This window comes from Perca flavescens, chromosome 22, assembly GCF_004354835.1.
Source record: "Perca flavescens isolate YP-PL-M2 chromosome 22, PFLA_1.0, whole genome shotgun sequence".
Taxonomy (NCBI): Eukaryota; Metazoa; Chordata; class Actinopteri; order Perciformes; family Percidae; genus Perca; species Perca flavescens.
In genome coordinates, this window is record NC_041352.1 from 15,844,178 (window position 1) to 15,869,776 (window position 25,599).

General features: G+C 40.6%; 3 protein-coding genes across 3 annotated transcripts in view; all 3 read left to right on the plus strand.

Moving 5' to 3' along the window:
- Positions 1–1,345: 1,345 nt before the first annotated feature.
- cry-dash (cryptochrome DASH) lies at positions 1,346–8,285 on the plus strand. Its single transcript, XM_028569112.1, is given in 15 exon segments — positions 1,346–1,573; positions 2,307–2,462; positions 2,465–2,484; positions 2,898–2,991; positions 3,090–3,220; positions 3,359–3,507; positions 3,944–4,032; positions 4,144–4,217; positions 4,330–4,419; positions 4,552–4,631; positions 4,710–4,769; positions 4,886–5,043; positions 5,272–5,391; positions 7,402–7,578; positions 7,786–8,285. Coding segments are annotated over 15 exon segments (1,569 nt in total). The 5' UTR covers positions 1,346–1,510; the 3' UTR covers positions 7,894–8,285.
- An 874-nt stretch (positions 8,286–9,159) lies between these two features.
- myd88 (MYD88 innate immune signal transduction adaptor) lies at positions 9,160–14,422 on the plus strand. The gene is made up of 5 exons (XM_028569111.1): positions 9,160–9,847; positions 10,194–10,325; positions 11,660–11,837; positions 13,490–13,581; positions 13,677–14,422. The coding sequence occupies exons 1-5, from the start codon at positions 9,538–9,540 to the stop codon at positions 13,829–13,831; spliced, it is 867 nt and encodes a 288-aa protein (XP_028424912.1). The 5' UTR covers positions 9,160–9,537; the 3' UTR covers positions 13,832–14,422.
- A 1,214-nt stretch (positions 14,423–15,636) lies between these two features.
- Positions 15,637–25,599, plus strand: part of oxsr1b (oxidative stress responsive kinase 1b) — a 48,186-nt gene continuing 38,223 nt past the window's right edge. Inside the window, exon 1 of the mRNA XM_028569780.1 lies at positions 15,637–15,970. Within this exon, the coding sequence (XP_028425581.1) occupies positions 15,901–15,970 (70 nt within the window). The 5' untranslated portion in view covers positions 15,637–15,900. The remainder of the gene's footprint in view (positions 15,971–25,599) is intronic.

The window sequence follows — 25,599 nt, forward strand, 5'->3', positions numbered from 1 at the left end:
TTGAATGTATGCATTGAATGTGGGAGGAACCGGATCACTCTGTGTAAACCCGTACATATCACTGAGGTGGCCCTGCGAGTTTAGAGGGCAGAGGTCAGCTGGGATGGAAAAAATGGTAGCTTGGGTGTGAGGCACGACCATAGGGCACGACTGGAGCTCTTTACTGAAATATGTTGTTTTTTTTTAATGTTGATGAACCAGCGTTTATATTCACTGAATGTGGGAGAAACACTCGAAGCACCGGTGAAAACCCTTACACAGTAGAACCACACCACATTTCATCTACATAACACCAACCCTATATGTTTGCAGGTAGGCCTTGTGGAGGAGAGCCTGCAGATTGGGGTCAGTAGAGATTGTTCAGTCAAAAGCTCTGAACAAATCTAACCCCAACACCTTCATGTGTACTAGCCACCATGAGGAAAACAGAAAGAGACCTTGAGCCACAGGTAACAGTGGCTTGTAAAAGTCCAAGCAAGGGGATCTCTTCAATTTGCTCCACCAAACAGAAATGTGATTGTATACTATGAGGGGGCTAAAGGAGAAGTGTTGGTTGTACAAAGCCTCTGGTATCAAGGTGATTATGCAGTCAGTATCCACATTTAGGACACAGTCTGCAATGTTTCATGAAGCAATTTCAATATGCAATTTGCATGATATATAAATTCTCCTCCCAGAGGTCCAATACAAAAGCAGAAAAACCTGCAAATGGGTCCAAGGCTTTTTTTAGAAGTTGATTGCGATCAGTACATATTTTCCATTTTAAAGCTTTGAAGTCTATCCCCAGTAGCCTATATAGTGACCCAACTCAACTAGCCTACCTTGAGGGAAGCACAAACACTGCTGAAGCCACAACAGTGCATTGTACATATTTGTCATGGAGGAATAAGAGTCCGCATTTGTTACAGAAGAGCCAAAATTAAGATTTCACAAAACAAATCAATATATATAGGCTAATCTTTTCCTTGTGGAACAAAAAGCATCTTAAGTGAGCTGCACATTCAGCATAGTCGACTGAGTACTGTTTTTGTTTCGGCAAACTTCTGCAAAATGGGATCTACATCATTGAATCTGATCATCAATGTATAACCAAATGCATAAATTCAGACATTTTTCAATTTAGAGATTTTCCTGAATAAAGGTCCCAAAAACATATCTGACTATAGCCTAGTACTGAAACATTTTTACTGTATCAGTTAGGAGATTTTACCAAGTAAAAGTCACACAATTCTACATTGAATTAGATACATTTGTGAAACAACGAGTGCTGAAAAAGACAGTGCTCCAATTCATGACAACATCTTCGGTAAACTGAGAAAAAAACGGATCTTTTCAAAAAAGAGATTCGGATCTTGTCGTTCACCTAAAAGATTCGTTTGTTTGAACGACTTATTCGCGAATGAGATAACACTGTTGGCCAGGCACTGAGTGAGGACCGACAGACGCTGCTCTCTGATACGTTGCAGATAAACAATAGTCAACTATTGCTGCTATATTGAAAACTACAATTATGTCTACCTCCCGTATAGTCATATGTTTACTAAGAAACGACTTGCGTCTTCACGACAACGAGGTAAGACAATCTGTTACAGAGTCCATTTAACGTTAGTCGTCTTTCAACTTCAGAGCAACTGTTTAACTTAACGTTACGTAAACGTGCCTGTTGCACGTTGTGTGCCTGACGTGTAGTATTTCCTTTGTTACCGTCATTGCGAGAACATTTTGAGCTTATTATGTATCGCTAGTGTGTTTGCATAGATATATGGTGTGTTTGGCACTAGCATCAAGCTAGTTTCGCCCAGCAAAAACAATGTTACTTCCGGCGTTTTATATTCGACAATAAAAGACTCTTCAATTCATCACAAAAACTGCACAAATTATATCGCTATGTCAAAATATTCTACATAACCTGCCTTTCGTCCCCACCTTATAATTTCATGTATAGCGTGGTTGTAAGACAAAGGTTCCTCAAGTCAGGAAAATGGATAACGTTACATCATGTAGCTAGCTAGCTACGACTTCAGGTTTCATTTTTCAAAATAAAAGACGGGATTTTCCAAATGTTGCACATGAACATGCATTGGCATACTTTTTTAGTGTCCCTTAAACATAAAATTAGATTTCAGGTTATGTGCTTTCAACAATAGCTGGCATGGTTTAGTTGTATATGATAGCAGTGCACTCACAGAAGTAGTTTAGCAGTTTGGTCATAGTATTAAATATACTATTTTTAAGTGTTTGCTGTAATCAAGTCATCACTTTTCCTAAGAGATGATGGTATAACCCAGACTTTGTACTACATGCAGCTTCTCCACTGGGCTCAAAGAAATGCAGAGTACATTGTCCCACTGTACTGCTTCGACCCTAGACATTATGTGGGAACATACAACTACAACCTACCAAAGACTGGTCCTTTCCGCTTGCGCTTCTTACTGGAGAGTATCAGGGACCTCAGAAACACGGGCAGCTGCTTAATGAGGGCAGGTAACTAAACAGCTGTTTGTTTACTTGTCTTACTGTGTATGACCTCAATGTATTTGTCTTCTACTGCTTTATTTAACTTGCTGACTTTTTCCACAGTTTAGCATTGTCTTTGTAATAGCATTAAAGACCCATAATGTGTTTGCAATGTTTAAACGTGATTGTGACCGTACAGTATGTATCATGTTATTGTTACACAAACACTCTGCTTTTTAGGATTTAATTGATAAAGACGTAACAGGATCAGGACACACCTGAGCTTATAGTAGGGTTATGTTTATGTTAACATAATCTGTTCAGCGAGGAGGAAGTTACTAGCTCTCTACCCAGGATGCAGCTTGCCTGGGATGGTGTTGACTGGGACTTATTTTGTGTGTGTGTGTGTGTGTGTGTGTGTGTGTGTGTGTGTGTGACAGCAACCTTGTGGTGAGACGGGGTAAGCCAGAGGAGGTAGTTGCCGAACTCCTCAAGCAACTGGACTCTGTCAGCACTGTGGCTTTCCATGAAGAGGTAGTTTTGAACAGTCTCCCTCTTATTGTAATTATCATGACTTTACATGACATTGTCTGGTGATTTTACAGTTTTTCCTTCATGCGCTCATGTTCCAGGTAACTTCGGAAGAACTTAATGTCGAGAAACGAGTGAAGGATGTCTGTGCACAGATGAAGGTCAAAGTTCACACCTGCTGGGGGTCTACACTGTACCACAGAGAGGATCTTCCATTTCCCCACATATCCAGGTGAAAGAGGATATGGCTTGCCTGGGACAAAGCCTCCAAGTCCGGCTTAACGTCCTGTTTTGATTCTGGCAATTTTATGAGAGATTTAGATTAAGTAATTTTTAGAATATCTTGTAACATTTCCTCCTGGTTTGTTAGGCTGCCTGATGTTTACACTCAGTTCAGGAAAGCAGCGGAGACCCAGAGCAGGGTGAGGCCTCTGTTCCCAACCCCCGAGCAGTTAAAGCCTCTCCCTCAAGGGCTGGAGGAGGGAGCCATTCCCACAGCAGAGGACCTGGAACAGACAGGTACAACATTATAATGTATTATCTGCTCAATCCAAATGCTTTAATTCAAACTGTATGAATCATACATTATTTATTGCACTTCCCCTTTGTGTCTTTATTTTCTGTGAATTTTTATCACCAAGACAAATTGTACCTGTACATTTATTGTATACACTCATTAAATTAACTTTTGTGTGTACATGCTACTGGCAATAAGGAAGCACAAATTGTTCATTTTATGCAGTGCCTCTATTAAGTAAATCCACACTGCTGCTACTTTCAGACTGCTGAGCACAGATTTCCTCATTAAGTGCCAGTGAGCGAGCAGACAGGCTTGAATTCCATGTATATGATTTAAGCTTTTACGATTATGTGCGTCTTAATGCACATCAGGGAGTGTTCAACGTGTAGGAAATCAGTCGGATGCTGAAATGGTTCTCTTGTCTTATTCCTCTAGAGCCTGTAGCTGATCCTCGCTCAGCCTTTCCCTGCAGTGGTGGTGAAAGTCAAGCTCTGGCCAGACTCAAACACTATTTCTGGGACACTGTGAGTTTAATTTCCATTACAAACGGGCACTAACGGCTGCTTATAAAACTCATATTTATATTATCTACTATGTACTGTATATGTAATAAATATATGTTGTCTGTTTTGTAGGATGCAGTTGCAACTTACAAGGAAACTCGTAATGGCTTGATTGGTGTGGATTATTCCACTAAATTTGCACCTTGGTAGGTGTTATTGTATTATTTCCTCTGCTAAATGCCTACTTACTAGAGTTTAATGTTCCATTTCTTAGAAATATATCTATATATATAACGGTGCTCCTCTGGCATTCTGCAGGCTGGCGATGGGTTGCATTTCACCCAGGTATATTTATCATCAGATCCAACAGTATGAGAGGGAGCGAACAGCCAATCAGAGCACATACTGGTGAGTCTGGAGTTAGAAAGGACTGGAATTCTTAGCTGAGTGAGATACAAAACAATAAAATCTATTCTATCTATTCATAGGCCACTATTTAGTTGCAAATAATACACATTTGTCTTCACTGCTTTCTTTCAGGGTCATATTTGAACTTTTGTGGAGGGATTACTTTAAGTTTGTAGGTGTCAAGTACGGAAACAGATTGTTTCAAATCAAAGGTAAAATGAGCTCAAGTTTTCAAAAAAAAATTTAACACTCTATAAATGAATGTAATGCTCATGGTAATTTTATTTTAGGACTTCAGGACAAATATGTTCCATGGAAAAAGGACATGAAGCTTTTCAATGCATGGAAAGGTTTGTTTGTTGATTTTCCCTTTTATGTTTGCATTGTTCCTTAATAAAAGTGTCTTAAAAGTGTATGCCCAACATATGTATCAGTAGCTGAAAATAAATAAAATTTGTAACTACAGAGGGACAAACAGGAGTGCCCTTCGTGGATGCCAACATGAGGGAGTTAGCAATGACGGGCTTTATGTCCAACAGGGGGCGGCAAAATGTTGCTAGCTTCCTCATAAAAGACCTGGGCCTCGATTGGAGGATGGGAGCTGAGTGGTTTGAATACCTTCTGGTAAGTAGGTTTTAAATCAGTTTTAACCTTTTGAAAAGCAAAAAAAAATGTAAGGACATAATTATGTAATAAATGGATTATTGAGATGTGGAATAATTAGTTTCTTAAATACTTAGCTCAGCACTTGATTCCTTTTATATTTATGTATAGATGATGATACTCACAAGTGCCTTGCCCTTATATTATTTATAATAATATTATTCCTATATATTTAATTTTCCTCTAAAGATTGACCATGATGTCTGCAGCAACTATGGCAACTGGCTATACAGCGCTGGCATAGGAAATGACCCCAGAGAGAACAGGAAGTTCAACATGATCAAGCAAGGCCTCGACTACGACAACAATGTATGTTTGAGAAGACTAGTGCAGTGCCCATTGAAAATGTGCCTGTTTGTAATGGCCGATTGCTTGGTCTTTGGTATTGCTGCTTGTAGAATTCTAAGGAGAGAGAGAAATGTCTTGTGTCGTATGATCGTTAACAAATTTAACACTTCAGCAGAGGTGCTCATTTCCATACAGGTTTAGTGGCTTGACAGTTAACGGTGAAGTATGGATTTGATTCACGGGGGTATTTTGGCGATGGTAATGTTATTAGTGTTGTAAATTAGCTGTATTAACCCGAGTCTGATGAAAACTGCTGTGTCTGCCCGGTTCAGTGCTGAGATTTTCTCGCATTGCACAGCGCTGTGAAGGAATAATCTCAGAGATTATTATGTTCTGCCAGCTCAAAGCAATTTAATACAATAGAAAAGAGTCCCCCTCCCTGTTGTAAAGCATTCTGCATGTGGCGTCTGCTTGTGATGTGCAGGTTACCTTCCCCCCCCAAACACGGACACACATACATACAGATACGTCTCGCTTTATTAGATAGCCTGCCTATAAGTGGCATCACGCTCTGTCTGCCACTTGTTGTCTGGAGCTGGTTGTGCTTTTCATGTGTGGGATTCTGAAACGTCCTTAAATTCGGGATTTGTCATTTGTTTATTCAAAGTCAAAGACAGTCCAAAGTAGTGCTACTTTGCACATTTTTGTGGGTCTGAGGTGTATGTCACATTTTAGCTGCCAAAGCTCCGCTGCTCTCTGTCTCTGGTCTTCAGTGTGAGAGGGGGAGTGGCCAACAGCTAGAGCGGCAAAAGCCAATGTGTGCTTCTTTTACCGATATATAATTAACAACATATTTTTTTTTTTGTAACAAATTTGTATTGGTTTTCAGCAGAAACACAAGTTATACATTTTGCCATCATGTCAGTAACAGAGATAGATAAAATACAAATATAAAAAAAAAAAAAATATATATATACATACACACGTACACACATACATATACATACATATTGCCATCCATCTATTCTTAACAGGGAAATGATACATCAAGCGGAGTTAAAAAAAAAAAAAAGAGACAGTATTTGAGAACCACAGTACAAGAGAAGGCACTTATGGATTTAACCCAAGTGGGCGTGGCATTTTAAAGAAAACTGGCCCCTCATCACTAGCTGAGCCAAATCCTCAGGTAGGTAGTCAAGTAGAGTCTTGAGTCTCTTTAGGTAAGTCTTTCATGAGGGAGGACCCTAAATATTTCCCTATACCATAATGTGACAGTAGGTGGTTTATCATTGATCCAATTAATTTAAATACATTTTCTAGCCAATAATAGCAATTTGTTGCATAGTTTGAACTTTAAACGGGTTAGAGTCACCACCCTTGAGGGGAGGCCAAGAATGAAAAGGCCTGGGTCCCTCTTAACTTTTGCATAAAAGATGCCACTTACTTCCTGTGAAATTGTACCCCAAAATCTTTTTATCAATTTACATTGCCAGAAGTAATGATAATATGTTCCAATCTCTCTATGACACTTGTTACACAAAGGTGAGACTTGACGGTCCATCTTATTTAGTATGTAAGGAGTTATGTGTAGACAATGTAATATACTGTGTCTCTCTCAATCTATTAGATGTAAAGGTGGATTTAACTACTTCAGTGGTCTCCTGCCAGTCATCCTCAATATACTCCATGTCGAGATCTTTCTATATTTTACATTTATAATACAAACAACGTCAAACTTGGCACTGCACTTACTCGTGCAAGACACCTGTCAAGTTTGAAATCCATCGGACTAACTGTTGTAGAGACATGTGCATAACACCCACACAGACAGACAGACGTTCCTGCAATTTATAGATAGATAGATAGATGTGTGAATCGTTACAGAAGTTTCATTTCCCTTTTGTTTGGAACGTGGTATTGTTTGCTGTCACATGATAGTGATGAAACCAAGAAAATGTGACGAAAGCTGTAATATAGAAATTTCAATCACTGGTTGAGTCATTTTTTTGGTTACCCATGTATCTATTTTAGGGTGACTATGTGCGGCTGTGGGTGCCTGAGCTGCAGGGGATCAGGGGAGCTGACGTGCACATGCCCTGGACCCTCAGCACTGCTTCGCTGTCACATGCTCATGTGTCCCTTGGTGAGACCTACCCCGCCCCCATCGTCACGGCGCCTGAATGGAGCAGACACGTTAACAAGAAACCGGTGGGTGTTTGAGAGAAAGGGAAGTGGATAGTATTAGGTGCTGCTGCTGTGATACCTTTTCTATCCTTTTTTTATTTTATTTTTTTGTTTACTTCGTTCACCACTAGCAAACAATAATATTTAATAGTTTTAACTTGAAAAAGACAATGTTGCCTCACTGTCTTTTAAACCACCAAAGTAACTGTTTGATTCCTTTTTTCCCCCCAGAGTGGCACAAGGCCTTCACCAAGAGGAAAGAAAGGCCCATCTCAGACCCCCAAACAACATCGGGACACAGGCATAGATTTCTATTTCTCCAGAAGCAAAAACCTGTGATCTTCCTGAAAACAAACACCAAACATGTGGATGGAAGCTCCTATGATGCAAATTTGACCGTTTTCTGTAAAAATCTGTGTTGCGCCACTGTGAGGGAAGTTGTCTGATTAGGATTTGAGGCAATACTCGCGCTTTAATGCTTGAAGTTGTCTGATCTCCACATCAGTTCTTGAGAGTAATAGCCCTCATTAAGCAGCTTTTATGGACTTGTTTCCTCTTATGCAGCAACAGTGAAAGTCACACTGGGGGTTTCAGTTTTGATGCAGTGAATAAGCTGTCTGCTGATGTTTTTGTGCAAATTGCTTTTCTTGCAATCTCCTTCTGTCTGTTTGGATATACAGTTCAGAGGTTGCCTATTTGTGGCTGTTACAAAATAAAAATGCAAAATTGAATTGTTTTATATTAAATATTATCAAAGAAAGGAGGTAGAGTCAGTTGGAACTGCAGGGTCCAAAATTAGCACCATTTACTAGCCAAATGCTGGTAAAATATACATGTGGCTGGTAGATTTGCTTCACTCACTAGCCAAAAAACGATGGTAATCTATTGAGTGGCTGGTCAAATTTGAACATTCATTAGCCATTTGGCTGGTGGATGAAAAAGTTAATTTTCGACCCTGGTTAGGAGTGTATAGAAAAGGGAACAGAAATACAGCCAAGTATTTATGTAATGCCCGCTGCTGCTTCTCTTATTCCCTTATTCTCTTATTCTGGCCCTTGAAAAAATGTAGTTGATGACCCCTGTTGAAGTTAAAAAGTTAAAACCCGGCTTATGTTTTGAAAACAATGTTTAATGGGGCCTGCAGCTAAATTTAATCAAGTACACTAATGCAGCATTTGAGTGTCTCACCTAAAACCTAGCTTCTAAAGAATTAATCAGGTCATGTCTGACATTTAGCATATGAAGAAGACTCATTGTCCCCACAGGAAAGGTAACTAATGTTTCTGGTTTTGGGGAGCCACTCCCTGCAAGGCCAGACGTGATTAGACAGAATCGGCACTACCATGTGAAACGACCTTTGTCTGTGACCTGGGGTAAACCTAAAATCAGAGATGTGTCTTTAATCAGAGACCCACAATTCCACAGGAATATAATTCGGAAAATGAGGTGATGTCGGCACTTCAATCTGTGACCCGCAAGGGAAGCAGATGGAGTCCGCTGTTTACAGCGTATTGTTTGTCATGTCACATGACTGTTCTTCTGTGACTCCGCAAGGAGAAGCATGAGATCAGTCCACTGTCAGCGGCAGTGTTTTATGTTTTATGTTGATTGTGTTTTGTCTTGTCGTTTTCATGCAGTTTCAGTAAACCTTTTGCTTAACTTTCAATTCGACCACAGCCTCCTTCCTCCTCCGGAAATCAGAACAAACACGTCTTTTAGAGAATTCTTAACACCCTGAACTAGAGTCTTGTGGAAATACGCTTTTTGTGCAATAGTGTATGTGAAGGAAAACCACACATCTCCTCCTCCTCCGTGTGACGCAGTAGGCTATTTACCACATCCACTTCCTGGTTCTGTTATCAGGTAGGCTGTGTGGTGTGGACACCAGAGACTACTTGCTACTTCGTATCACGCTGCCTTCCGTTACAATGTTTGCCGTTTTGTGTATTACCTAAAGCCTGTCGCCTCCGGAAACTTTCGAACATGGCTTGTGTCGATTCAGAAGTTGACTTGATGACAATTCCTCTCATTGCACTGAATATGACTGTGAGGAAAAAGTTGGCACTGTACCTGAACCCCAGGAACGCCGTGGCCGCGGACTGGACGGCTGTTGCAGAGGCCATGGGCTTCAATTACCTGGAAATAAAAAACCACGAAACGTCACAAAGCCCCACTAAAACGGTCCTGGAGAACTGGCACACCCGCTGCTCCGATGCGACGGTGGGGAAGCTGCTGTCAATCCTGTCCGAGGTGGAAAGAAGTGACATTGTGAAGGATCTTCGTCCTTTCATAGGTGCGTTGGTGTCAGTTAAATTTTGTTTTTTGATGCTTATCTCATTAATACAAACACATACCGCGTACTAACTTACAGTTAAAGTAGATTTTCATCGCCCGACCTGTCCGTGTATTTCCGGAAATGAAACAAATGCCTGAATTCCCATATTGCAAAAAGTATTATGCACATGTTTCTGATGTCCTGTGCTAAACATAAAATTCCATTTCAGCTAAAGATTTGTGCTTAAAATAGATTCCAGATAATCCAGTTCACTTTCTGTATTTTTCTATACATTTCTGGTAATCTACATCTCCACTAACTTTATTTATGTGTCATTTGCACATGTTCATATTTTGTGTACCAGATGAGGATGTCAGGAAGTATTGTGAGAATCTGAGGAAGAAGGCTGATCCCCCACTTCAGGTCCCTGAGGTGGACAGCTGTTTCCCGCGCACCCCAGAGAGAGTTGGTATCACCCTGGAGGATGACCCTGACGGTCAGTATTTGTATAGGCTTCATTTTTGGGTGGCAGTAGGCCTAGTCATAGGGAGTTGGGTTGGGAACCGTAGGTCGCTGGTTCAAGTCCCAGTACGGACCAAAAAGTACAGTGTGTGGATTGGTAGCTGGAGATATCCCAGTTCACCTCCTGGGCACTGCCAGGTGCTCTTGAGCAAGGCACTGTAATTCCCCCCCCCCAACCACTCAGGGCGCTGGTCCAGCACTGGCAGCCCACTCTGACATCTCTCCATTTGTGCATGAATAGGTCCTGAGCATGTGGGTGTGTATTTCAGGCCTGCGTGTAGTGATTTCTAACAGAGTGTAAATTGTAATTTCCTCACTGGGGATCAATAAACAGTATAAATTAAAATTAAATTTTTGTTTTCATCAAGAAAAAGTAATCCACACTCAAAACGGCAGTCAGCATTTATTACGTCACTTCTGAAACGCATACTTTACATGATTCAGCAACTAATCATTGCTTCTCTAAACTAGTTATATGGCATTGTTGCCACAGTAGTGGTCCTTTAATGTAACATAGTACCTTCAATCCAGGATGTAACCTTTCATTCTGGTCAGACATAATAAGCAACTAAGTACAGAACTAAGTACATTTACAAAATGACTGTACTTAAGAATAATTCTGAGGTGTTCATGTACTTTACTTGGGTATTTCCAGTCTGCTCTACGTTGTTGTAATATTGTATTTTTAACTCCATTACATTTCTCTGACCACTGTAGTTATAGGTTCTTTGCAGATTAACTTTTCACACGCAAAATATTCAGAAAAAAGTGAAATAAAACATGATGAATTACCCTTATATATAATTGGCTCCACACTGACCAACTACGACAGTAAAATGCTGTTTAGATGTTAATACATCTGTAATAATAATCCAATCATGTCAGACACACACACACACACACACACATACACACATATTATAACACTCTGAATTGGGCCATTTTGGTTTAGGGTCTTTTTGTCGTTAAAACTATCACATAAGGAGGTAATGGTCAATGGTGATGGAGCTATCAACAATCAATAGCTTTTTCTGTTGTTTAACAGTTTCCATGCTGCCTGTCATGTGATGGCAAAAATATCATAAATGTGCGATAACTTATGTATTTTGCTAAAGTCAGACTTGAGATAGTGATAGCAGCATTATCGCACAGGAAAAGGTCCAACTTGTGTCCTAATCTGACAACTCATCTGAATCACATCCCACTTCACTCATGCTGCACTGCTCAGTGCACTTGTGGTTTCCTGATCATGCTCATGTTTTGCTTCTGTGGAATTTTTTTATATATATCTCTTTATATGTATCCAAGGTGCTCCTGAGCTGTTTGATGCCTTCATCTGCTACTGCCAGAGCGACTTTGAATTTGTCCATGAGATGATTCGCGAGCTGGAACAGACAGAGTACAAGCTGAAGCTGTGTGTGTTCGACAGAGATGTCCTCCCGGGCTCCTGTGTATGGACCATCACTAGTGAACTCATAGAGAAGAGGTGGGATATTGACACTGCAACTAACCATGTCCAGGACTATTCTGTTGATTTGGCATGTACAAACAAACAGGGCAGCCAAAGCAAGGTCGGATGGTTGGATGGATTTACTGTTTACCTTCAACTCTGCTGTGTGCGGCATTCAAGATGAAGGCTGGGTGGAGTTATGAGGTTTTGTCGACAGTTTGAAGATCTAATGGGCTTACAATGTTTAGTCACAAACTCTTTTTAATACTTTTTATTGGTTAAATATTTTTTAAAACCCACTTACTGACGTAAAGGGTGACCAATCTGGAGGTATGAGGTTTCCACCCACCAGTGACGATATTCTACTCTCTGTGGCTCTATTAAAGGACAATTCCGGCGCAAAACGAACCTAGGGGTTAATAACAGATGTATACCCACTCTGTCGTTCTCTGGGACATGTTTTCATGCTAATCGAATGTGTTTGTAGCTTGGAACATGCTAGTGCGGACCGCTGATTAGCTTACAACGCTAGTATATGGGGCACAGGGACACTCTAATTAAATTGCTATTTAATACCACTTCAAAGGCTAAAAATATCACCACACCTTAACGTTAGCATAATGAGGGTCCCTAAATGTTAACCGAAGCATTGAGAATGTTGTAAGTGTACAGATAGTTTATTGAAAAGAGATTATAAAGACAGTCACGTTCATGTTTACATGCGTGTGCCATCTTGGAAATCAGTCATGACTAGCCGAATGCCGTGCAACGTGGAATCTTCCATGGGCCGATGTTGCCGGAAGAAAGCACTGAGCGCATAAGAGAAGCACTCAACACAACAACAGACTGGCTAGTGCTTCCGCAGGATATACACTAAACAGATGGCAGATTATTCAACTGAATTTCAAAACATCGACAACAAACCCTTTCAGTTTGATGGACATCCTTATCTTTTTGAGCCAGAATATACTGACAAAGAGCTACTGGAGCTCCGTGAAAGGGCAGTGAGAGAGAGAGTGCGAGAGCTACCGGTAGTCAATGCAGCAACACAGCCTCGTACTTCGGGAAACTGGTGGTGTACCTGCGGACATTGTGAAGCTATGGCCACCGAACAGTAGTGTCTGTGCGCCCGCACGTAAACATGAAGGTGATGCGTCTTTATAATCTCTTTTCAATAAACTATCTGTACACTTACAACATTCTCAATGCTTCGGTTAACATTTAGGGACCCTCATTATGTTAACTTTAAGGTGTGGATATATTTTTAGCCTTTTTAGTGGTATTAAATAGCGATTTAATTAGAGTGTCCCTGTGCCCCATATACTAGCGTTGTAAGCTAATCAGCGGTCCGCGCTAGCATGTTCCAAGCTACAAACACATTCGATTAGCATGAAAACATGTCCCAGAGAACGACAGAGTGGGTATACATCTGTTATTAACCCCTAGGTTTGTTTTGTGCCGGAATTGTCCTTTTAATCACTTGTCTGGCGAAAAGAAAATTGAACTTGAAAATTCACAGATACAAAAGACATGAAAGTTTCAGTCATTGCAGGAAGCTAAACTTTTCTCATTACAGTTTAATTTTTATTTTAGATTTAGAATGCCAACTGAGAGCAATAAATTAAAGTTTTCTGTCCTAAAATGTCCCTAATTTCTATATTGACTGTAATATGTGACTATCTGTGCAGGTGTAAGAGGATGGTGGTGGTGATTTCTGATGAATACCTTGAAAGCGATGCCTGTGACTTTCAGACCAAGTTTGCTCTCAGCCTCTGTCCCGGTAAGTTACATTTTTGTTATGTTAAACAGCTTCCTTTTTCTGACATATACCTGTGCATGCTTGTAACTTACCTTTTATTATTTCTGCTGTTTCAGGAGCTCAAAATAAACGGCTTATTCCAGTAAAGTACAAGTCAATGGCAAAACCATTCCCCAGCATTTTACGCTTCCTTACCATATGTGACTACACCCGGCCTCCCACACAGGCCTGGTTTTGGGTACGGCTGGCCAAAGCTCTTTCTCTGCCATAATTTTGGTCCAGGCAGTTAATTTTTTTTTTTTTTTTTTATTCCATCAAAGGGGATATTGGACAATGACCAAACATCAAAGGTTAAAGTATGTGCTATTGTTGTGATCTACATCCTTCTGGCTTCTGAACACACTTATCAATTACTGTGTGTATAAAGTATATATTATAGATTGACTATTTGTGTTTGTGTATGAAGATGACATAGTGATTATCATTATGAAACTCAAGCTGCAGAAGGATACCAAATATCAACAAAGTTCTCACTGCACACAGCCATTATGTTTCAAAAATAACATAAGTTGTACCTACAGCTGTTTTGTATTTATGCAAGGTATATTGGCGAGGAAGATGTGTTTGTATTGGGGGTAGCATGTACTAAATGCTGTTTTTTTTTTTTGCGCTGGCCACTTCCTCTTATGAGTCAACCTCTAGATTGGAGCGCAAGAGGAAGAGATATTGTGATTTGACTGACTGCTGACACCTGCCTTTCTCTCTCACTTTCTCTATTTGTCACCAGGCTTTCTCTATATTTTGTACTTTTGATATGGTCTCTTTTGAACAGTTTAATAAAATGAATTTATTTTACCTTGAATAAATGGTCTGAAGTATATTTCCTCAAAATAAATTGGAACACATTTTTCAGGGGCAGTTTTCTTTTTCTTAAAAAGCATTTGTAGTCATGAAAGCACAATATGTTCTGATGTTCTCCAGCATGTGTCGCCATTGCGCAAGTCTTGCATGTTATAAAATTAACCAACAGAGGTGTCGCTAATTGAATGCTTTAAAAAAGAAAAACTTTGCCTCAGTTCATTTTACAGTTAATGCATGAACATCCAATCCCAGAGCAGTGTATGTGGTACTGTCCAATCAGAGAACAGGGTGTTCTGGAGCAACACTCCTCTTTTCACACACTTTGTTTTGGACATGTTATATGCCCTGAGTGTAGGCTGTCAGGTAACCATTACTTGCCAATTTAAAACTCAAACGTGCTCCATCAATTACATTTTCTGGGTGAGGAAGGGATGAGAGTGCGATGTGATAATCTGAGCAAAACATATGCGTTTTGTTTTCTGTATGAGAAGAACGAATGCCTGCAAGGACTGCCTCTGTGCAATGAATACCCACAGTTCAGCTGCCCGCCATTACAAGTGTGGCGGAAGTACACACAAAGGCTTGATCCGTTTTTGGGCATGTTTTACCCAATATTAAACACCACTCTTTATGTATGTAATTAGTAAATGCAGACACCTAATTATGTATATAGTTAAAGGCTTTGTGTAGCTAACATCTTAAACAGTCGCTGTATGTATGACACTGTCTAGCTCAGCCAACCAGTGGCAATAATAATTGTCTCTTTATTGACTAAAGTGGATTCCGGAGGCGATATTACGAATCCCACTATGGCCACGCCAAGACCCGCCCTTCAATAGCGTTCACACACTACTATTGGCCAGGCGTCCATGCTTACATGTACAGGTCCTATCCCCTGACCAATCCCCCAACCTTAACCACTCGAGGTGAATTGCCTAACAGCAACCAATCGAGCTGCTTCGTAGGGCGGGTCTTGAGGTGGCCATAGTGGGATTCGTAATTTTGCATTCCGGAGCACGTCCCACACTCAATATGTCCGCCGGGAATCAATATTTTTTTCCCACTATGGCCACGCCAAGACCCGCCCTTCAATAGCATTCACACACTACTATTGGCCAGGCATCCATGCATACATGTACAAGTCCTATCCCCTGACCAATCCCCTAACCTTAACCACTCAAGGTCAAATGCCTAACCCCAACCAATCAAGCTGCTTTGTAGGGCGGGTCTTGGCGTGGCCATAGTGGGATTCATAATTTTGCCGCCGGGAAGGTCCACATTTGCTCAGTAGGAATGCGGTAGGCGGGGCTGCTACGCTCGTGTCAAACTTTGGGAATGACAGGAGTGCTGCAGGATTCGCAAAGAAGGGAAGTGTCGCCCTTGTTGGTCCTGTTTGGATTACTTTGACTTGTTTTTACGCACAGTCTTTGCATTCACCATCTTTCTACAGATAGCACGGCCTCAGCAGACTCCTCAGCCATGTCGGAGGACCTGAGCTCTCAAACCTGGTCCATCAACAAAGATGATTATGAGCTACACGAGGTGATTGGTATGTATGTGATCCTTAGCTTGTTAGCTTAACGTCTGTTTTAACCGACAGTCCGATAATGTCTGCTTATCACAGTTTACATAAGCTCTAATATAAAGCAAGGCATCTTCTTTCTCTGGAGCTAGGTTAAGTTCATCACGTTTGGCAACTTGGCAGTCCTAGCAGTCCTAGCCGGGCGGTGTTGTGATTTGTAGTGAGTGAAGTGTTTCCAGTGAGAGCGGGTAACTTACCCCGTCCACTGGAGCTATGCCGAAATCGTAAACGAGCGTTACAACGGTAACGTTACTGTCTATTTAGGCACTGACTATTTGTTAGAAAAGAACCGCTTTAATTGAACAATAGGTTATTAATGTAAACCGCTAGCTTAACATTTCTTACATTCTGGATAGAGAGCGTCGTATCTATGAAATTTTAACTATATGTAAAATAAAATTGGTCAATGTTGGTATGTTCAACTGAACGTGACATTAGCTACAAATGACAGTCTCGAAGTTATCTTTTGATTTGCTAAAGCAAAGTATCAGCTATGTATCGTTACTTTAGCTCAGTGATTCTCACAGTGGGGTCCAAGGACCCCCAGGGGTCCGTGACAATCAGCCAGGGGGTCCGGGAAATGTTGTCAGATTTTTACATTTAAATGATCATGACTTTATTTATTTATTTTTACAAAAGGCTTCATAGTTCAATTAATAATATTTTAATTATTAAATCTATAATAGTTTGTAGGTTACTTTCTAATCTAACACATCCATAACTCTTATTAGAATCTGCAGATGTCTCGTTTTGATGGTGACGTGTGTGTGTGTGTGTGTGTGTGTGTGTGTGTGTGTGTGTGTGTGTGCGCGCGCGTGTGCGCGCGTGTGCGTTTGCGTGTGCACACGCCCATTCCCAATTAAAGTACACTGGATATTTAAGACCAGAACTTTTCCAAAACACTGGTGTTGCCAATGCAGAGTCCAGAGATTAAACTTCATGGTCCTTCCCGGAGTAGGGTATTGTTTTGGGCAATTTACTGCCTGAATTAATCCAGTTATGCCAGAGCTCTTTGGAGAGGATTAATCAGTATTAGAGGGCTCCTAACCATGTCCCTCACAGAAAATGGGAAAGGTAATGTGATAATTTGTTGGGTTGACATCAAATAAATATTACTTTTGTTCAAACCAGTCTACATTAAACGTACACACATTTTAGTAGTTTGGTGGCTAATATTAGTCTAAAATTAGCTAATATATTATCTAGAAGGTTTTCTTTCTTTTATAACACAATAAGTGCTTTGTATGTATAGCCACATTTATTTTAGTGTGACAATTACACTGGAAGAAATGCGGCTATACACATAGAGTATATTACACCTTTCCTGTGCAGTGTCAAGCCTGGGTGAGTCCTGAGAATGGCTTAGGGGTTTGCTGGCCTGAGGAATGACGAAATGTACCACCCCACAAATACCTGACCCTGTCCTACCTTTGGCTGACTTTATTTAGGAGGAAATAGGAGAATAAAAAGGAGTGTCTAACATATAAGCAAAGTATTGTCCTCACAAATCAATTAGTTTGTGCCTCTGGTTTACTTTACCTAAGTGGTGCGTGCTTCCTGTACAGGGAATCTGTGTGTTGATAGAGGGTCCATTCTGCAGGCAATAAATTAACCTTTTTGTTTATTTTTTTTAAAAGACTTGGATTTAACGTTTACCTATTTCTACGTTTCTTGGAAAATGTGATTTGAGGCAGCCCACAAGATTACGCCCTGCAATTTAGCATGGACACAGATAATGCCCCTTTTGTAGAGAAATCAGTTCTGTGGTATTTCCTACACAGTTTGTGACACAAATTCTTAGCATAGATATAGGTCTGCAGCATGCTTAGGGCAACAGATCATAATTATCAGTTAAGCTTTGGAAATGAATTGAGCAGTCAGACTTGTTTCTTCCCCTCGTTTGATAAATTACCGAAAGCTGATTACGAGTTGCGCTCTCAAATCTGAAAGAGTCGGACTTCCTTTTTATATCATCTAAATCAGCAGAAGCCTCTGTGTGAGGCTGTGTTCCCAGGCTGCTCGTGAACATAAGTTAAACAAGAAAACTCCTCCTGTTTGGCATCTGCTTCTGTTCTTTTAAACCTAGCAAACAGTCTGTGGAGCTTTCTCTCTCTCTGCCCTCTCAGACAGTCTTTGCATGATTACCCATATTACTAACACATAGGGCTGGGTACAGAATCCAATACGTTTTAGGCACCGACCGAATTGCCTCTGAAGTATTGAGTATCGAAAAATGCCTTGTCATTCGAGACCCAATTTCAGTATACCTTTCTAGGAGTAAATTGGGGTCAGTCAGTGAGCCAGTAAGCATACAGCATGGTTCTACCAAGATCTAATAATGTTTGTGATTGGCTGTCTAATGTTACATGTCATAGAGACTCGCAGGAAAAACTTGTATCGTTTAGGAACCGGTATCGAAGTCACAGTATTGGTATCGGTACAGGTACTGAACGTTTTTGAACGATACCCAGCCCTACTAACACAACTTTAAGTCAGTAATGTGGGTTCATGTTTGGATGGCATATTCTCGAGGCTGCACAACAGTCGAGTGGGCTGTGGTGGTGTTTTGGAGTGTGTATTCGGGGAGGAGGGTGGGTAAACACAAATGCAGTTTAGAGTAGGTTACTTCAAATTACCAAATTAGTACAGGCTACTGTTTGTATTAGAAAGTTAATATAAATATATATTTTTTTTATTATTTATTTAGAGCTTTCACTGATTGCAGTGCAAGGTAGCATTGCATGGGGTGTCTTTCTTTTAGCTGCTTATGGCATCACTGATTAAGTGTTTTTTTTCTCACAGTCGGTTATTATCCCACCAGAACGTACAGTACAGCACATGCACACTTGTAGGAAATTGTAGAATGAGACCTTCTTGTTTTCCCAGCACAATCTCAGCGGAAGTAATCCACATAGTCACAAAAGCCTAAAGCCCTAAGGCGATGTCATCAAATTGCTTGTTTTGTCCGACCAACACTTCAAAATAGGCCTGGGCGATATGGAGAAAATCAGATATCACAATATTCTTGACCAAATACCTCTATCGATATTGCGGCGATATTCTAGGGTTGACAATATCTTCACACTTAGATTTTAGATAATCATCAGTAATGTGGACATAATGTCTAAGTGGGGAAAAGGCAAATAACAGAACAGCTAGAACAGTCTGCTAAGTTCAGAAAAGTAAATCACTTTACTGTAATGCAGCCTTTAAAACCAGGAAAAGACAACAATTACATCATATCACGATACAATATCCAAAATCAAAGACGAGATACTGTATGATGTTGCCTACAGCTCTTCTCCCCAGCTGGAAGGTTGGCGTTTTGAGGATGGCTCTGTAGCATGCCCAGCAGAGCTATTGTTTGGTAACTTCCCCAGGGAAAGAGGACTTGTTATTACATGGTTCACACCCACTCTTTTGACCGTACTGAGCATTGGATCATACTGGACAGAGCCCATAGGAAGAAAAACAAAGTACAGCTTGCTTTCTCATTCTGGATCAGGCATTGGATCATTCGCGTTGGCAACTGTGGACTGGAAACTTTCTGCTCTCACTGCTTGTATCCACCGGCAACCATGTTTTCCTCCCTGTTGCTTGTCCGGGCCCTCCGATGGTTTATAACTTTTGCAAGCAACGGCAAGGCCATCATTTCTCTAATTTAATGTCCACTTCAAAATGTAGGCCAGATTCATTTTTAGAACATTGCATCCTGGGATATCGGAGGAATACACACTAAGGCAGAGGCTACTGGTGGAATTTCAAGTCATGCGTGACATTTCTTCTTGTACCTTTTTTTTAAATAATGTGTGGAATATCAGCCAGCTGTGCAGAGGAAAGGACGTCAGAGCAGGAGAGACAAACTGGGAGCTGCTGCCACTCTGCTGGTGACCTGCTACATCAAGCTAATTCAAACACAAGCTAATCTGATAAGATATTATTGTGCTGGGCACTATGTACTTTTTTGCAGTTAAAAACAATGAACTCGACCTAGTCAAGTATTTTCACCTTTTCATGTAGCAAATATTGGCCAATAATGTAAGGTATCATTTTATTTGGAGTCTACATCTCATGAGTCGCCGCTCTTTAATGAGACCTCGAGATTTAAATTGCCTTTTGCTATTATAATGGTCTTTGAGCCGCTTTTAATGATTTTAATTAAAGGGGTGATAGAATGATTATATAGGATATTTCACACTGTTCCTTATGGTCTCCTAATGGGGTATGTAACATTGGTTGGGCTGAAAATGGCATGGTTGATATTTTATTGGCCCTTATGCATCCCTGTGTTTTGGCCCTATTTGTAACAAGAGCTTTTTTTCCAAATATGGTATGCTCATGAATATTTAGATGAGCTGCGCGCTGATTGGTTGAGCGAATTGCCATACGCACACATTAGAGACGCGCGCTGATTGGTTGAGCGAATCGCCATACACACACATTAGAGACACGTGCTGATTGGTTGAACGAATCCCCAATACACACACATTAGAGACGCAACAGAATCTCATATTTCAGACACTGCAATGTTTCGTTACCAAATTCACTTCTGAGACTTTTTTTATGTGAGAAATCAACTATATAAAGCTCAAATATGGGCTGTTTTACAAAAATTGTTGGCTAATTGCAAATTTGGTAAGACGTGTCGGACTTAAGAGCTACACACAGTCTGACGAGAAAGCGGCAGCCTGCTGGGCTCCATACCCAGGGCAAAGTCACCATTTGTGGATACTGCACTACAGGGGCTGCCGGCATAACTATAATATATTTAAGGTTTGAATTTTGTCACGCCACTTATATAACATCTACCCCAATGTCTTATAAAGCTAACCGTTATGTCCGATTTGATTTTAAGGCATTTTTATGAACGTGAGGCGTCTTGTTAAGACGAGCAGCTGCTAGCTATATGTCCCATTCAATACAATGGGGAAATATCGCAGCTAGCAGCTAGATACACTTTCGGCATAACTATAATATATTTACAGTTTGAATTTCGTCACGGCACTTATATCACAGCTACCCCAAGGTCTTATAAAGATAACCGTTGTGTCCGATTTGAATTTAAGGTATTTTTATGAACTGAGGGGTCTTTATATTTTTTTTTTAGGAGGAGCAGCAAGCTAGCTATGTGTCACCATTGAATACAATGGGAAATGATTGCGGCTACACTTTCGGCATAACTATAGTATATTTACAGTTTGAATTTCGTCACGGCATGAATATTACAGGTTCCACAAGGTCTTACAAAGCTTAGCTAACACTTGTACGATTTCAGATTTCAATTGAATGCATTTTTGTGAATGTCAGATAGGTCTCGTTAGGAGGAGGCTGGCTAGCTCTCATTGATGGACTCCAGCTCACCGCGGGCTCTATCAATGAGACTCGCGGACAAGAGGCACTTATTTCCCCGATTGTTTGTTTAAATAACTCAACACACATATCCATTATAAGATTAACTGGAACCTGCGGGCTGCGGTAAGAGATTGCGGGCGTAACAAGCTCGCTGACCACGCTCTCAGTCACTCACCGGCCGGCTGGTAGCAGGAAGAGGGGAGGGAGAACAGCGAGCTGCAGGTCCTGGAGCTCTGTCAGGGCAGCGGCGTTTGGTAGTCCAGTCACCCAGGAAAGGGTGAGTTTTCGCGGGTATTGAGCGGGCTAACGGCCGTGACAGAGCTCAATCTAGCTCACAGCAGGCCGGGGTCTGTGACGGAGGACAGACAGGGCGGCAATGTAGCAACCCAGGCAGCACCGGCCGCTGAACTCCAACACACAGTCGGACAAAATTTGCAATTAGCCATCAATTTTCGTAAAACGGCCCATATTTGAGCTTTACATAGTTGATTTCTCGCATAAAAAAATTTCAGAAGTGAATTTTGTAATGGAATAGCAGAGATCTGCGTGACCTAGATTCAGAAGACTACCTGATCTCAGGTCAGTTGTGTAGCCTATGTAAATGTTGGGGCGTGACCGTTCTCTTAATACACCCATGGGCGTGACAAAGTTACAGGTCTTGGGTTGCTTACGTCAACTTCCAGCTTTGTTGAGATTCGCCCGTTTTCAGCGGCAGTTTCAAAATATGAGATTTTCAGAGTACAGGGGTATCAGTGGGATTTTGAGCTTCTATGTATGTCCTACTTACCCACCGAACTGTCGTTATTCAACTATGACATGGTAAAATCGGTTTTGCATTCTATCACCCCTTTTAAGTGTGACGCTGTTGTCCTAAGTAAGCTTATTATTCTGTTGACTATCCTTTTGTGTTTTGCTATCTTGCTTATTTAGACTTCATAGAGATGCACCAGAATATAGAAGGAATGCAAACATTCCATACTTGGATGTCAACTCCCTAAAGAGCAAACATGTCAACTTACTGGTTAATGGCAAAGCCCTCACTGGAGTTTAGGGTTGAACAGTTCAGTTCTTTGTGAAGAAAAAAAACTCTTGAATGTCCCATTCACACATTGCCAGGCTATAGTATAATGTTCATAACTAAAGCTTCCCATGCAAAGCTTGATGAGTTTGAAGGAAACATGCTTACAGAAAACATTAGCTGCTTTTTCAAAGTTTTTTGTCCATGTTTCCCCCACAGGAGGGATCAAACCGTCTCATCCTGTCTGCAGTTTTTTTTTTTTTTTTTTTTTTTTTTTTTTTACTATCTAAAATAGACCTTGACATCTAAAGCTTCAACAGTTTGTTGCACGTACAGTACAGGCCAAAAGTTTGGACACACCTTCTCATTCAATGCGTTTCCTTTTTATTTTCATGACTATTTACATTGTAGATTCTCACTGAAGGCATCAAAACTATGAATGAACACATATGAAATTATGTACTTAACAAAAAAGTGTGAAATAACTGAAAACATGTCTTATATTTTAGATTCTTCAAAGTAGCCACCCTTTGCTTTTTTATTAATAAGGGAAAAACTTCCACTAATTAACCCTGACAAAGCACACCTGTGAAGTGAAAACCATTTCAGGTGACTACCTCATGAAGCTCATTGAGCGAACACCAAGGGTTTGCAGAGTTATCAAAATGTGCAAAGGGTGACTACTTTGAGGAATCTAAAATATATAAGACATGTTTTCAGTTATTTCACACTTTTTTGTTAAGTATATAATTCCATATGTGTTCATTCATAGTTTTGATGCCTTCAGTGAGAATCTACAATGTAAATAGTCATGAAAATAAAGGAAACGCATTGAATGAGAAGGTGTGTCCAAACTTTTGGCCTGTACTGTATATAAAAACAAAATTTATGAAAAGATGATAAATCTAAACAAAGTCACATTTAAACACAAATTAGACAGCTAAACTTAAACTTGCAGCGAAATGTATAATAAGAATCTGACAAATTCACACAGTAAATTGAAGTCTTGGTATTTTGGTATCTTGGTATCCATTATCTATTAAGAAAACTTTTGGGATCAGTTCTAGCTCTTGATTGCTGAATTGCTAGGATAATGATACATGTTAATTACTGGAAACAAAAAGGAGTCCTCTGCAGTGTATGTGCTGAAAAAAGGTCTGCCTGACATGTTTTTAGTTTAGTTTCTGACACACCCAAGGAAATAAGAACAGCTGCATACTGCAGTTAGTTTAGGGATATTTTTCTCAAGGCTGTTTACGTAGTTATCTGAAAGTGAAATGGACAAAAAGGGAAAAGTTCAGCTACGTCAACACACCACATTCATCTGACAGCTAGATCATCTTCATTTGATTTCACCTAATGTGGTAACTTAATATATAGATTTGATTTAGCCATCTACTTCCAAAACAAGTTAAATGTTGTTGCTGTGCCTCTGGAAAATATCGACAGAAGAACTTTGAAGTCCTTTTTTATTTGCATTTGTAAAGAGCTGACTGCTGTTCTGTTTGTAATCTGTTCATTTATTAAGTAATTTACAAAAAAGAAAACAAAAACACACACCTAATGCTTGATATGCAGCCTTTTTATCTGTGCCAGACTGTTGAACATATTAGATGTTGGCCTACTACTGTAGATCTTGCCTTTTGTGAGGATGACTCCTTTGTTTGCTTCCTCCCATTCGGATGGAGAGGGTGGTGAGGATGATGCCAGAGCTGTGACGATGTGTGGCTTATTTTATAAGATAAGACCGACGTATGTGCATCATAGCATAATTACTCAACTTACAGCTTTGCTTAAAACCTCAAAGGCCTAGTGAACAATCGTGTAACTAGTTACAATAGTAGAGCCATGGCTACTCTAGGCTGAAAGACCTTGTGCTAAGCTTAGAATTAGCAAATATCAAAGAGCATCAGGTCTATATTAAGTCAAGGTCCCGACTGGCTGGTAGATTGGGCTTCTTCAGTCTAATTGGCTTGCAGAGCATTGGTGCCCCTTGACCTTGCCTGCTGCAAACCCAGCAATCCCCCCACCCCCCCACACACACACACACACACACACACACACACACACACACACACACACACACACACACACACACACACACACACACACACACACACACAAGCACTTATGCTCTCCAGCTTGTCCAGCCACCCCTGACGACTGACTGTTTATTTGTTTGGAGGAATTTACATACCAATGTGCACAGGGCAACTGGCTCCCTGTGGTCCAGCTAGGGCTGTGCTGCCCATCACTGGCCAGCCTCCAGAGGTTTGTTTGGTATTGCTGGAGGTGGATGTGGTGGGAAGGGGCTGGAGGATATATTTACAGCTCTGTTCAGCCCCTTAGTTTTGAGCAATGGTGGTGTGATCTATGATTACTTGGACGCTGGAGAGTTAAGCAAGGCCAACTACACCTCATCAGAGGTTGCCAGTCAATAGGTGGCACCCACTGCAGCTGTAGGAAGTAGGCTTTCACACACAGTATACGACTCATGGTGATTAAAGTGACCGTTGCAGTCTATCAATTACAGGAAATTACAAGGAAATTGCAATTTTATTGAATTATTTTAGAGATCAAGAGTTTGTAGTTAATCTCAGTCTCAGCTATATTGAATAGGTTTATGCTTTTTTGTTCTCTGCTTCTCTCATATAGCCTGAAGTCATAATTATCCTGAATGAAAACGGTTAAATAAAAAGTGGTCACATCTCCAGTGACTGCTTTACTTCTTAATTAAAATAATTTCTTTTTCTTTAATATAGCCCTTTTGAAACCTCCATACTCCACTGGCTCAATGAAAACTCCAAACAATGAGCACTTTGTTAATATTTGGGCATAGCTAAGAAGAGGGCACAGGAGGTTAGGAAAAGCTTACTGGATGGCGGGCCGACTCACCAAAGCCTGTTGCCAGAGGACAATGGGTTCCCAGGTGTGTGTGTGTGTGTGTGTGTGTGTGTGTGTGTGTGTGTGTGTGTGTGTGTGTGTGTGTGTGTGTGTGTGTGTGTGTGTGTGTGTGTGTGTGTGTGTGTGTGTGTGTGTGTGTGTGTGTGTGTGTGTGTGTGTGTGTGTGTGTGTGTGTGTGTGTGTGTGTGTGTGTGTGTGTGTGTGTGTGTGTCCTTACACAAAGCAGGAACAGCAGGCGTACCTCTCCTGGGGAGGATAATAAAGCTTTTGCTCTGACGATCACACGTTATTTAAAATAAAGATTAGCCCACTGTTGTAGGAT

What these genes read in the sequence shown, in the direction of transcription:
- myd88 (XM_028569111.1), top strand. Translation starts at nt 9,538, where the DNA reads ATGGCTTGTGTCGATTCAGAAGTTGACTTGATGACAATTCCTCTCATT. An exon ending in CCTGGAGGATGACCCTGACG is followed by an intron (nt 10,326 to 11,659) that starts GTCAGTATTTGT and finishes TATGTATCCAAG; the next exon opens with GTGCTCCTGAGCTGTTTGAT. An exon ending in AGTGAACTCATAGAGAAGAG is followed by an intron (nt 11,838 to 13,489) that starts GTGGGATATTGA and finishes CTATCTGTGCAG; the next exon opens with GTGTAAGAGGATGGTGGTGG.